This window comes from Phasianus colchicus, chromosome 5 (genome assembly GCF_987193195.1).
Source record: "Phasianus colchicus chromosome 5, bPhaCol1.hap1.1, whole genome shotgun sequence".
Taxonomy (NCBI): domain Eukaryota; kingdom Metazoa; phylum Chordata; class Aves; order Galliformes; family Phasianidae; genus Phasianus; species Phasianus colchicus.
Genome location: NC_143440.1, coordinates 8,382,733 through 8,395,266, shown reverse-complemented (window position 1 = coordinate 8,395,266; position 12,534 = coordinate 8,382,733). Strand labels below are relative to the sequence as shown.

The window sequence follows — 12,534 nt, the reverse complement described above, 5'->3', positions numbered from 1 at the left end:
CATTTCCTGGTGTTGTTCTACAATTCCTTTCACAGAAGCTCCATTTTACAGTACAGTCAGCTCTCAGAGAAGAGAGGATTGTGAGACAGGTAACACTTTCAAGGATTCATGTATGTAAAGAAACTACAACACTACAAGAAAGCTTTCAATATTACACTGCTGATCATACAGTATTGACTGCAATAGGACAACTCCTGAGTTTTGCATGAAGACCACTGTAAGACAGCAAAGCAAATTTTTTTTTTTAATATATTGTTTTTTATTCTAGTTCTACTTAATATAACTTGGGAAAAGTGATTCTTCAGCTTAAAATACAGTGACTTTTTTTCCTATTTATGATAAAAACTGTCAATAGCATCCTTTACTACATCAGTGATTAAGTTAAGATTTTCTTCAGCACCCTGTAGTCCTTTATATTGAATCACTGCATTTCCCACCAGCAAAAGCATGAAGAACTTGCTTCTAGTTTAAAGAAAATAATTAAAATCCACTAACATGTGACTAGTCTTTCAAAATATTAAAATAAAGGCAGAAAAATGCGAGACACAGAACATCAGCTGGGCAGGATGAAATATAGACTAAAATATGGACTACACAAACTTTCTGTTTTTAAACCAAGAAAGAAGGAGGCAGGTGGGTGGCAGGAAGAGTTCACCACAATCCTGCCTGCAGTCCCTCTGGAACAGAGAAATCTGCCTTTTGCATCTCTGGAGGGCTCTTACACTTCCCAGTGCTTTTTATATCCAGTCATGGAAATACTCCAATTCCTCATCTAAGAAGCTGAAGCAACAGAAAGACAAAGCTGCAGACCTCTTAATACCAGATTTGGATATGCCTCTGCTGATCTATTTGACCTCATAGTTCTCTTGATTATTCTCCTTTCTTTTAAATTTTTCATTCCTGTCACCTCTGTAATTATTTTTCTTCTTCCTCTCTTTTTCCCTGTGCACTTTTTCCCCCTTCCTAGTTCTGTAACTTCTCCCACTCAATAAGTGTTACTACTCATTGTTATTTTTGCTCTGCTTCTACCCATAATCTTCATCTGTCTTGGCAGCTGACCACGTGCTGCTTAACAAAATATTTTCCTCAAGACTGTTCATTGCTGACACGTCAGAGGAGACATTTTCATGGATATAGGAGCTTTTAACTTAATAAATAAATAATAATTAAAAGTATTAGAGCAAAACTTCAATATTCATCTAAGAATTCTCAAAAGAAAAGAAATGTTAATACAGAAAACAGCTATGTGTCATTTCTGGATCAAGCTTTTAGCTATTACAATCACAACTCAGTTTAATAATTTAAAATGTTTTTCCAAGATACAACCACAACTCAGAAAAGTCAGTCATTCATACAAACAGTGATTATAACACTGCATGTATGAAAGGTAGCATGATGACAGAACGAAAGTGTTCCTTCGATCTAAAAAAGGGCTAAAAATTCAAAGAAATAAAGTGTAAATTTTAATAATGAAAACGTTCAACCAGAAAAATAAATTACTGGCAGAAATGGTCAAGTGTGTCATATGTGTCATATTAAGTTCTTTTAGATTGAAATACAACAGCTTTCCAGAAGTTAAGGTCAGCACAGGTGTAAGCAGATACATATACTCTCTGATACCATCACAAAGTCAAAGTAGATGGTCTACTGGTGTATTCTGGGTTTAACATCTATTAATTACAGAAGGGCCCGGGTTGGCACGGACCTCAAGGATCATGAATCTCCAACCCCCCTGCCACATGCAGGGCCACCAACCTCCCCATTTAATTCTAGACCAGGTTGCTGAGGGCCCCATCCAATCTGGCCTTGAATACTTCTAGGGATGGGGCATCCACAACCTCTAATAAAATTCCATGGTAAGCAATACTCATCCAATTTTGCATGTCTCTTCAGTCTAGAAAGAGAATGTTCTGCAGAGACTTGTCACCATTACACAAAGCAAGTGTCTTCCCAGAACAAAATGCCTTTAAAAAACAAAACAAACAAAACAAACAAACAAAAAACAAACAAACAAAAAAAAAAAACCCAAAAAACAAAAGTGTAGGAGACTGGAAATTGGAGGGAGGAGGGAGCAAAAGGCACAAAAAGAAGCTACAAAAACTGTACTCCAAAATCCTTAGTATATAGATGGTTCAAGGAAACCTGGTTTTATAGTAGGCACTGACACTGTAAGAAAAGTAAATAGTGATCATTAGTGTGTTCATCCCTTTCTAGCTGAAGTAGGTCTGTCATTAGTAAGTGCTAAGCATTCTCCTTACTTTAGTTGCTTTTAATTTCCACTCATATTGATTTCTTTCATTTTCCAGTTCTTCCACTTTAATTTTGAGGTGTCTGAGTTCCTGTAGCAAACCCTGCAAAGGAAAAACAGGTAAATATAAGATTACTCAGGTAGTTATTAATTCTCCATGGTAATGAATTAAAGATCATGCATTAACCATGTACTAATAAACGCTGAACCATCAGATAAAAAAGCTGTGGTTTCGTCTAACCAGATAACAATTATTTTGAAAAGAGAGGTTATTCTAAGAAACAGTTTTCTTAAATTCTCTATCAGAAATTATGAGCAAATTTCTTGGTCCTATTAAGGAAGACAGCTGACCTGGGGAAAGCTGACCTCACAGAAAATGAGCCCAAAAATCCACAACTACAGTCTGATGCAGCATTAACGATTGTTTTTTACTTGTTTGCTTTTGCTGCCATCTCAGAAAAGAAGCAGAAACATACGAAGCTCTAACATGAGTTACTTCCATTAAAGTGATAGTCCAAAGAAACACTTAAGCTAAACAATTCAGACTACACAATGCTTGTTTTTTGGCATTGAATGCCACACACGTACAGTTGTATACGACTATCAATATACTACTTTCAGCATGGCTGACTGCAACTTGGCAAACTCTTGTCTATTCCTCTGACAGACTGTCCCTTCTCCCTTTCCATCAGCCATATCTTAGTGTTTACTCTTGAGGACAACACAGTGACACACTGGAACAGGTTGCCCAAGGAGGCATTCAAAGCCAGGCTGGATGTGGCTCTGGGCAGCCTGGTCTGGTGGTTGGTGACCCTGCACATAGCAGGGGGGATGAAACTAGATGGTCATTGTGGTCCTTTTCAACCCAGGCCATTCTACGATTCTGTGATTCTCAACAGAACTTTGGTGAGACCAATGAACTGAAGAATGGAAAAATTTGGAAGCAAAGCCATGTTTAGGAGTCTTGTATACTACATGCATCACACAACCATAGTATTACCTTAGTAATGATCATTGTGAATATTTAAAATGGACTTTTTTTAGTCAGATCAATAACATTCAACCTTCAATTTCAGCAGTTTGCACAATAGCTTTTGTTTTGACATGCGGCGTGATTTTGACCAAATTTAAGAACACTTTCCTCATAACTGCTGATGTCAGAATTGGTAAAAATGTGTCAGATCTGCTATTTTACAGGCACAAGGAGATAGTTTTCATAGGATATACTTCAAATAGACTTACCTGAATCTGCATTTTATACCTGCGTTAAGCTTTTAGATATGCAGAAATGAATAATGATCAGAGGACTGGTTAGAGTGATGTTATTGTGAGGAAAGTTAACAAACTATCAAACCATGCTGCATAGCGAACAAATCTCAGTGAAGGGAAAAATAAAAAAGGCAGAGAAGGAGAAAACCAAGCCAACCAACAAAACCACACCAGTAGCACAGACCTACAAATAAGATGCAAATAATATAAAACCTGAGAGAGGTGATGGTTCTTATGGATATCTGTGTTTTTGTAGATAAGAGCACAATGATGACCAAATTTGTCCTAGTGACTCGGCAGAAGATGAGGGGGCAAGGTGTCTGGGTTTTTTTGGTTTTGTTTTGGTAATTTTGACAACCACCTCTCTCTTACTCCTACTCATGAGAATCAGAATGATTAATGCCACTAATTCACAACATAACCCTGGTTAACGTAATTTAGTTTCTGCAAGAGAAGAGGCAATACACAGACTGCTGCTAATGTGTACCTCTCGTACATCACAGTGAGAGCAATTCTTCTGGCTGACATTCTCTACCACTGATGTTGGGCTAGACTGACGACCATTAGGTGTCACACTGGATTTCCTATCTTGGGATTTTCTTTCTTGGATTCTACTATTAATTTCCAGCTGCAGTCTACACATCTGCTCCTGTAGCTCACTTATCAGGTTCACTACCGACTGAAAATATGGGAAGAAAAAAAGAAAAGACAGGTGAGAAATAAAAATGCAGACAATATGCAAAGAAAGTATTGGTACAGCTGCAGCACAGAGAAATACAGAAAGAATATCAGAGGTAACCTAAAAAGACAGTGTGTTCCCTTTCTGGTAAAACCTGTGAATGGGCTTTGTATAGAGCTACAGATTAAATAGAACAGAATCTATGTTCCAGACCAATACATGACTTCTCATTTCTTCCAAGTGAATTAAATTTAATGAGATTAATCCATCTCCCACAGGAGTAAAAAAGTTTTTAATGGACAAAAGACGAAGTATATATACACACTTTTATTCTTCATTATCATACATACAAGTCTTGTTGTAATCCCAACTCTGCTGATTCAGTAACTTCAAAGCTGCACAGTGCCAGAGCATAAACTGCAAGAACCAGGTACTGCTTCAACCAAGTAAGTACTGAATTATTCAATCTCAAGCTGCACCAGCAACCTTAGACTACTGCAAATATTCAATAAGATTCTCTTTCAAAAGCTTACATATAAATTAGCTAAAATAAATTTACATCTATTAAGTATTTTTGAAGGGCACTGTGCTTAAAATGAAATTCAGAATAGCAGCTGCATATATTTCCTTTCATGCATATCACTCTGAGTCAGGCTCACAACATTCGATGCTCAACTTTTCTCATCCGACAAATCTTTTATACACCTAAATGAGGATTAAACTGCTTAAAAAAAAAGCAAGAAATTTGATTGGTGCAATTGGCCTCAGCACACCAACTCTCTAGCATCCAGTCTTTTATAGGCTGAGATGCTCTGCCAGGACTATTCAGTTAAGAAAAAGATAGTTTATTTCATATCAGCTCACCTAGACGAAACTACATCCCTTGTATTTTCAGTACTACTGCCACTTCACAGCAACACAGGATAGTGGTGAGGAGTGCATCCCTGCAGCTAATCCATCCTCTTATCAGAGCACTGCAAAGCAGAACACTCTTCATACTTGCTTCATGTATAACTTAAATGCTATCCACAATCCTTCCATCTTCCATGCTTTGACTTTGTCACCACCTCCACAATCAGACACCTCACTGAGGAGCAGAGTCCTTGTGCTACATGTCTATCTCCTTTCTTTTAAGCACCACTTGTCTTTGCCAGAAAGCACCATTAAACGATATGTTAAACCACTGGTCAAACAAGATGCACAGACTGGTAATTGCTCTGGTTGTAGCACAGTGAGAGAGTTCAGAACCACAACTACTGCTGCTACTCTTCTGCCTCACGTTCACAAAGGCAGTGGGAAACACTCTGCATCCACACAGACTTCCTTCAGGGAACACCTTTCAGTATACAAGAGGCAGAAAACTCTATTCCACTGAAGAATAACTTCATCTTTTCCATAAGCCTAACTCCAGAGGCAACGTACGTCTTACAGTTGTTTCCAGTTTCAAGGTGAAGATGTCATCTCTTTTTTTTGAGATTCTTTACAGCATGATAAATTAATATTAAAAACCCTGTCTTAAACTTGATTCAGTTGAGGCAGCACAATCAACTCCACAGAGCTGTGCTGTGTCAAAGACCAGAAAGAATTACTTGGCTCGCTGACTCAAATTTCTCTGAAATGGCAACTAATTGTGCACTAGGTATTTGTATTAGAAGTGTCCACGCAACAGCCATAACACGCCTTCCAACAGCATATAGCAAACTTCAGATCCTCAGCACAAAAAACCCAAAACCCACAAAACTTACCACATGAAAATAAAAAATAGGAGGAGAGAATAAGGGCTGTTAGCAAGCTGAAATGGGCACTTATTCTTCAGGCCTCCTGATAGTAATAGGTCATCTCTACTGCCCATGTTTAGGTAAGGGAAGCATCTGGGCTGCAGATAATCACTCGATTGTGTTGCTCTCTCAAAAGTTGCTAACACTGAGGAAACACATTTCTAAGATTTCTAAGTTTCCTCAGGTAAGAAAAGTTACACAAATGCCCTCAGGTGGGATCTCAGAAACCTTCACAGCATCATGGCAGCAAAAACAAGTCAACATTATTCCACATACAGGGAATTCAAGTGACAAAGGCAGGAGTGAGACCATCCATTTACAAGTAGCTATTCTCCTGGCTCCTGTGTTATAACTAAATGCCATTATAAATTTAGCATGTGCATTTGAAGTGCCAAAGACAAGTGGCATTCAGCCTGAAATTAATACCTTTGAGAGCCATATTCTCAAACTCTTTGCTGCTAACTAAAACTAAACCACAGCTGCATAAGATAAACAGAAATGAATCTGATTAAGACTCATTAATATTTAGAAAAATATCTTAATTTGCTTTGTTTCTCCTCAAACCAACCAGAAAAATAATTATATGGATAAATTCTATGTGACTGGAAACAGCTGCTGTGAAATGAGCTGACACAAAATTAAGAGTACACAGGAAGTATGTTTTAGCTGACTTGTTTCACAATTTCACATCTTGTTTTAAACTTTTATTAACTTGCTATTATACTTAGAAATGTCAGAGTCAACCATGAATTATATAATTAACAGGCAGCTTAAAATTGTTTGACTTCAAGATGCCTCTGTAACATGTGGTAGGGTGAAAGCAGTAAGAAAACTATGAAATCACTGTTCTGCTCACCTTTGTCAATCCTAATCTTAGTCTTGAAAGCAGCAATCAGCCAACTGCACATAAGAGAAAGGCTCTGTCACCAACAGCTTTGTTCCACTCGTCCAAAATATTAATTGCAATTTCATTTGACATATTAGACACTGTAAGAGCCTGCTGAAGTAGCCACAACATTCAGAGATACAATTACAGGAAGATTAATTTCATTCAGCCAGAACAGTGTCACCCAAGAAATTAGGTTACCCCAGCACTATTATGTATGCATAAACAAGACCAAACTAAAGGTAGACTCTTTGCTTACTTAAGAATAGATGACTCACAGGCAGTGAATGCTCAGAATGAATTTCAAATGACACTAAAAGCATAAAACATAAGCAGCATTTGCAGTCCAATAGTATTAAGAAAAGGTAATAATAAATTTCACTGTGATGTTTGAAACTATGGTTGTATTGAGAATTAACAAAATATAATAAAAAAAATAATAAAGGGAGCTGAAGTAGACAGACTAAAGCACTAGAACTCAAGTAGGCATTAAGTTGAACCCCCTGTTTATCTTGAAAAATTGGATTAACATTTACTCATGGCAATCTGAAATAAATGTATAGAAGAGTTCAACAAGCAAACTGAAAATGCTTTTTATTTCTTACAGTTTTAGTTCCAAGACTCATTTTCTTTGCTTTGTATATGTAGGCTTGCAACTTTCAACAGGCCAGAAATCTAATCACATCTTGGGGCAATCAATAATTCATAGAATACTTAACACAATGATTCTCAACTTTTCCATTAGATTAGGATCCTTTTCCATCTCAAGAGGGCATTTCCTATCACTTAAAAATACAACAAAGGCTTCCAGACCAATAAAACTAAACTTTTCCATCCCAGTAGGCCACACATCCTGCTGCAGTAGGAGAAGAATTTCACAGGTCACAGACTCACCTTCATCACTGCCCCAGTCCTACTCAGCACTTAGAAATGCTGTCAATGCAAATGCACTGAAAAGCTTTGCTGCTTTCCAGGAATTAGGCTGACTGTGGATATCCTGAAATAATTCAAACAGCTTCTTCCTGGTATTGAACATGTAATGGGAAGCACTAAAGGCCTCTCAGAAAGACAGCAGCTGAAAACAGGCTCCTACCTGTAGCAATTACATGTTGCACAGACCTTTTTAGATTTGCAGGTAGTACGACACTGCTCAGGCCTTCCGTACACAGGACACCAATAATTATGGGTGAAAGAGCATGAGAAGGCCATGGATAGCAAAAACAGAGCAGCTGGTGCTTCTCTGGCTTGCAAACTGCCAGAAAATGCTCTCTGTAAGCAATCTTTTAATCTCTAAAAGAAAACTTCAGAGGACAACCAAGTCAAAAACCAAACACACTCCAAACTTATGTCACTGCAGGTAAATTACTTAGAAGAATATTTGATAAATGTCTATTAACATTACAGAGAGCAAACTGTTTTCTAACACTGCCCGTATTACAGTTTCTTTTAAGACAACATGGAACAAAGTCTTTTTTCAGTTATCAAAATATAAATCTTGGCCAACCCCCAGCTCTACTAATCTACCTCTCCTTCCAGGTAATCCTACCAGTCTACATGGTCTCTCTACAGGAGATGGCACTTCATCTGAATTGCTGTCTTCCATAATCCCTTACCTCTCCAGTTACCACCTGCTGCTCACTACACAGAGGTTTCTATGGAACTGTGCTCAATAAAAAATAATAGACGTTCATTCTATTCCTGTTTCAAACTCTCTTCCTTAGCTAACACAGTGAAAAATAAAGCTGCTTTGATATCCAGAACTTTCCAGTTCTGAAGGAGAAAAATGATTAGAATTTCTTCCAATGCAAGTGATTTCCACCGCCCGCCCCACTAAGTATTTGTTATGTAAACATAAGGAAAAGGGATTATTTGAGGAAAATACCCTGCTCCTTGCCTGTCTCTCCCAACCACCATGAGCACATTAAAATTACTGAGGGCCTCTGCATACAATTTTCTGTAGTGTTCCTGATACTGCTAAACTTATAGTCTTCTCTGTCACAGAAAACACGGAAATAGATTCAATAGGCTTCAAACAGCCATGCCTGTGGAAAGGAAAGAGTTAAGTGAAAAAAAGTATGCTGCTGGAATGGACTTTGTGTCTTGATTAAAGCCAAACAGCAAGCTCTGAAACATAATGAGAGAGGAAAAGAAACCACATCCCAAAAATGCATAATCATATTTCTCACTGAATTCACAGGACCAAGAGTACAGATCACGCTCTAAGAACAGGAGGAAACTGCATGCTGTTTCCAGATCAACAGATGTATGACCAGAGACACAGGACAAAAAAATAATGAAAAAGAAAGAAGGAAGAAGCTTACCTCAGCTTTGTTCTGTTTCTCTTCGTATTCACTCTGTTCCTTTTCCATGCCAACCAGCTTAATCTTCAAGTCGGAAACTTCAGCCATTAAATCTAATTTCTGAGTCTCTAGTGATGTTCGACTTAGCAGCTCCTGAAAGCAAAACAGAGTATTTTCCCAAGTTATTTTTATTTAAACACTGACACAGAATGCTGCATGATTTGCTGGCAAACTCACAGGTCTCTACCCCTTTGTTTACACTTTCAATATAAAAGCAAAACGGTTCTCCTCTTCAAAAGCCACATTCACTACTACTTTACCATGCAAAAAGTGCTTAACACTGCAAGGTAGAAATGATGTAATCATTTACTGCAAGCAGAAAAAGTAGCTAAAAGAGTTCAGAGCGATCAACTAGTTCACATGAAAGCAAATTTCTCTCTCCCTCTCCTCATGTTGTATATACTCTGAACTGTTTGAACTGCATGTTTCTCAAACTCTGCAGTTATTTTCACCTACATGTTCTCCTCTGTTAATCACTAAACCACTGTCCTCCTCCTCGCTTCAACACAACGTCTGGCGCAGAGTCAATCCCAGTGCAAAACATGAATTCAGAAAACAGTACTAAGGCTGAACTAACACAGTGCTACATAATGCCATAAAGACCGTCAGATGACACAATTACAGAATGATTGATTACTTTCTAAAATACTCAGACTAAGCCATGTTTTGGTATTATAATGCAAAGTTCTACAACATTTTATCACGTGTTACTCAGCATAGGATGTACCGAAGCACAAGCACTGAACTAAAACTGAGTACCAATGGTACATTTCTGCTGTCATGCTAACAGTACTCAAAAAGTTAATACTGATAGCACTTAGTAACTTCGCAAGAATAGTAACTTTGGAGGGAACAATATTGAATGAGAAATGGTGTGACAAGTGGAACCTAAGTGCAACGTCTAAACTGACTAACACCAGAAACTAGAAAACAACTGGCCATGCTTGTGTGTCCTGAGCTCATTTTTCAGATTGCAGAAATAGGCATATTTGGGGGAGACAATATCACCATCTTTGGAAAATATTCCACATTCGCCTTTATTGCAACTTTCAGTTTCCAAGAAAGCCCAAACCAGAATATACTACCCCAAATTGCCTCTCTTGGTCTCTAATTTCAAAATGAGAAATCCATTCAGAACTTTAAGTCTTACTGAACATTCAATATCTAACTTTCTAAGTGCCTAACCTCTTTTGTGAAAGATCTTAGGTTTCAGAATAGAGGCAGGTTGCTCCCAAAGCCAAAGAATGTGCCTTGTCCTTCACATCACTGTTGCTGCTGCTCAGATGCACCACCCACTGCACCTCACTTTGCCAACATCCACCGTTTGGTCTCCATAAACATTCAACCAGTGCTGATGAACATCAATACCATTTTTTCATGAAGGAACCCAGTAACACACTTGTGCTCCACCCGCACTTCCATGTCAGACACCATTCTGTCAGACTGTCCCTCTGCTGCCATCTGTCACACAGCAACAACCTCTACTGTCACCCCACCAAAATCCACCTCTGATGTCATGAGCCGATGTAATAAAATAGAAGGCATTTTTAGAGCAGTCTTCATATATACTGATTTTTAGCTTGTTTTGTATTTTTAATTTGATGGTGATTCATAACTGACATTGATGTTCTGGTCATATGAAGCATAGTGATGAATTTCAGCAGATTCTGCTTTGGATTACACGGAAAGTGACTTAGAATTTGCATAGTTATTCTGGATCTGTACTAATGCTACTGAGAGTTCAGGAACTGCTGTTTTGATCAGTACCCTTTTCTCATTTCTTCCTTTTACACAAGCTGTATAACATGTTGTATACTACCCTTTGGAGCCAAAGAAGCCACAAACATTATTTTAAAAATGATGCTGCTAAAGTTCACTTGGAACCCAAATCCGCTTTGCATGTACATTGTTTTAGTCCACTGGGGAATAACAGCCCAAATTAGAAATGGTACTAAACTTGCAACTGCATTACAACACCAGTTATCTAAGCCACCCACTATTCCCAGTGTCATGTCCACTCCTGCTGACACTGACAATGGTATTTGTGTATGGGTGGGAAAATAAACAAACGTAGTCCACCCCCCTTCCCCTTTTTTCTTTTCTTTTTCTTTCTTTTTTTTTTTTTTTAACCTTGAACAGAATAAGTTAAGTAACAATCAAGATCTAAAGATCAGTCACCCAGTGAAATCCCAGAGCTAGCTAAATTCTACAAATATGATTACAAACACAATTATGTAAAAAAAAAACAAACAAACCAAAACCGACCCTTAACATTCCAGGAATAAAGGACTACATCTCCACTATCTTGCACAAATTCCAAGAATAATCCAGCCCAGACTGGAATAGGCTCTATGCTGCTGGTAATACAGAAGACTTGTAGAGATTAACATACAGCTATAGAAGAGAATTTGGATATGGAAATAGGGACACAACATCAAAGAGGCTGGCAGGATGGGGTGACTTTGGCCTCACTGACAGGCTCTTTTCACTGTTGAACTGAAATAACATTTAGACTACTCTTTTTTTCCTTGACATTGATGTAGCATTTGATGATGCAAGGGGAATATTTCTTAATAAGTCAAGAGACAGCATCCATCTAGACGTTTTCAACAATAGAGCTCCTTTGAGAGTACTGTCTGGTATTAATGCTTAGTTTTTCAATAGACTCCTAAATTAAACTTGTTTGTGCAACAGAGAGTAATACCTCAGTCCTCTCCTGAGTTGCACAGCTCCATGTGAATAGTAAGGTGCTACCTGGTGTGACTGAGCATGAAGGCAGTTTCTATTTATTGATTTTTTTAGACTCAAAATCTTAGTTTGTTCTGAAGATGGACGATTGGATCCTCATCTCGTGTAAACTGGCATAAATCTCTTGCCTTAAAATAGACAAAATAGCTAGCTATCCCTGGCTTGTTTTCAGTGGATTTACACTGATTTAAAACAGCTGACAATTTATCTTGCATCTAGAGTGCCTAACTTTTGCTTTGAAAGAAAGTGCCATTTTAAGTAAATGTCCCCTCTTGAAGTGGATAGAACATCTGGAAGCAATTATTTTCCTCCTCAAGCAGATGCTCACAGAGAACAACTCATTAGAGAATGTGACCCATTTTGCTTCAGAGAAATTATAGTGTATTTCAGTGGTATGATGCAACATGAAGCCATCCAGAATAAATATGAATTGTAAGAAAAGAAAATACAAATTTATGTTATTGGTTTTAAAGCAAAAAAAAAAAAAAAAAGATAATATAAGAGAGGGAAAATAGTAATTTGGCTGTAGTAGCTTTAGGAGGATCTTAAAAATCAGACATACAGAA

At 37.8% G+C, this 12,534-nt stretch overlaps 1 protein-coding gene across 11 annotated transcripts in view; it reads right to left on the bottom strand.

Moving 5' to 3' along the window:
• The window catches only part of PPFIBP2 (PPFIB scaffold protein 2), a 92,499-nt gene that overhangs the window by 21,553 nt on the left and 58,412 nt on the right, over positions 1-12,534 (bottom strand). For 7 of the 11 annotated variants that reach the window (XM_090140380.1, XM_090140379.1, XM_090140381.1 and 4 more), the window contains 3 exons: positions 9,182-9,313; positions 4,005-4,196; positions 2,259-2,351 (listed from right to left, as the gene is read on the bottom strand). In XM_090140380.1, the coding sequence (XP_089996506.1) occupies positions 2,259-2,351; positions 4,005-4,196; positions 9,182-9,313 (417 nt within the window). The remainder of the gene's footprint in view (positions 1-2,258; positions 2,352-4,004; positions 4,197-9,181; positions 9,314-12,534) is intronic. The other 4 variants (XM_090140385.1, XM_090140386.1, XM_090140389.1 and 1 more) reach the window with 1 other exon arrangement.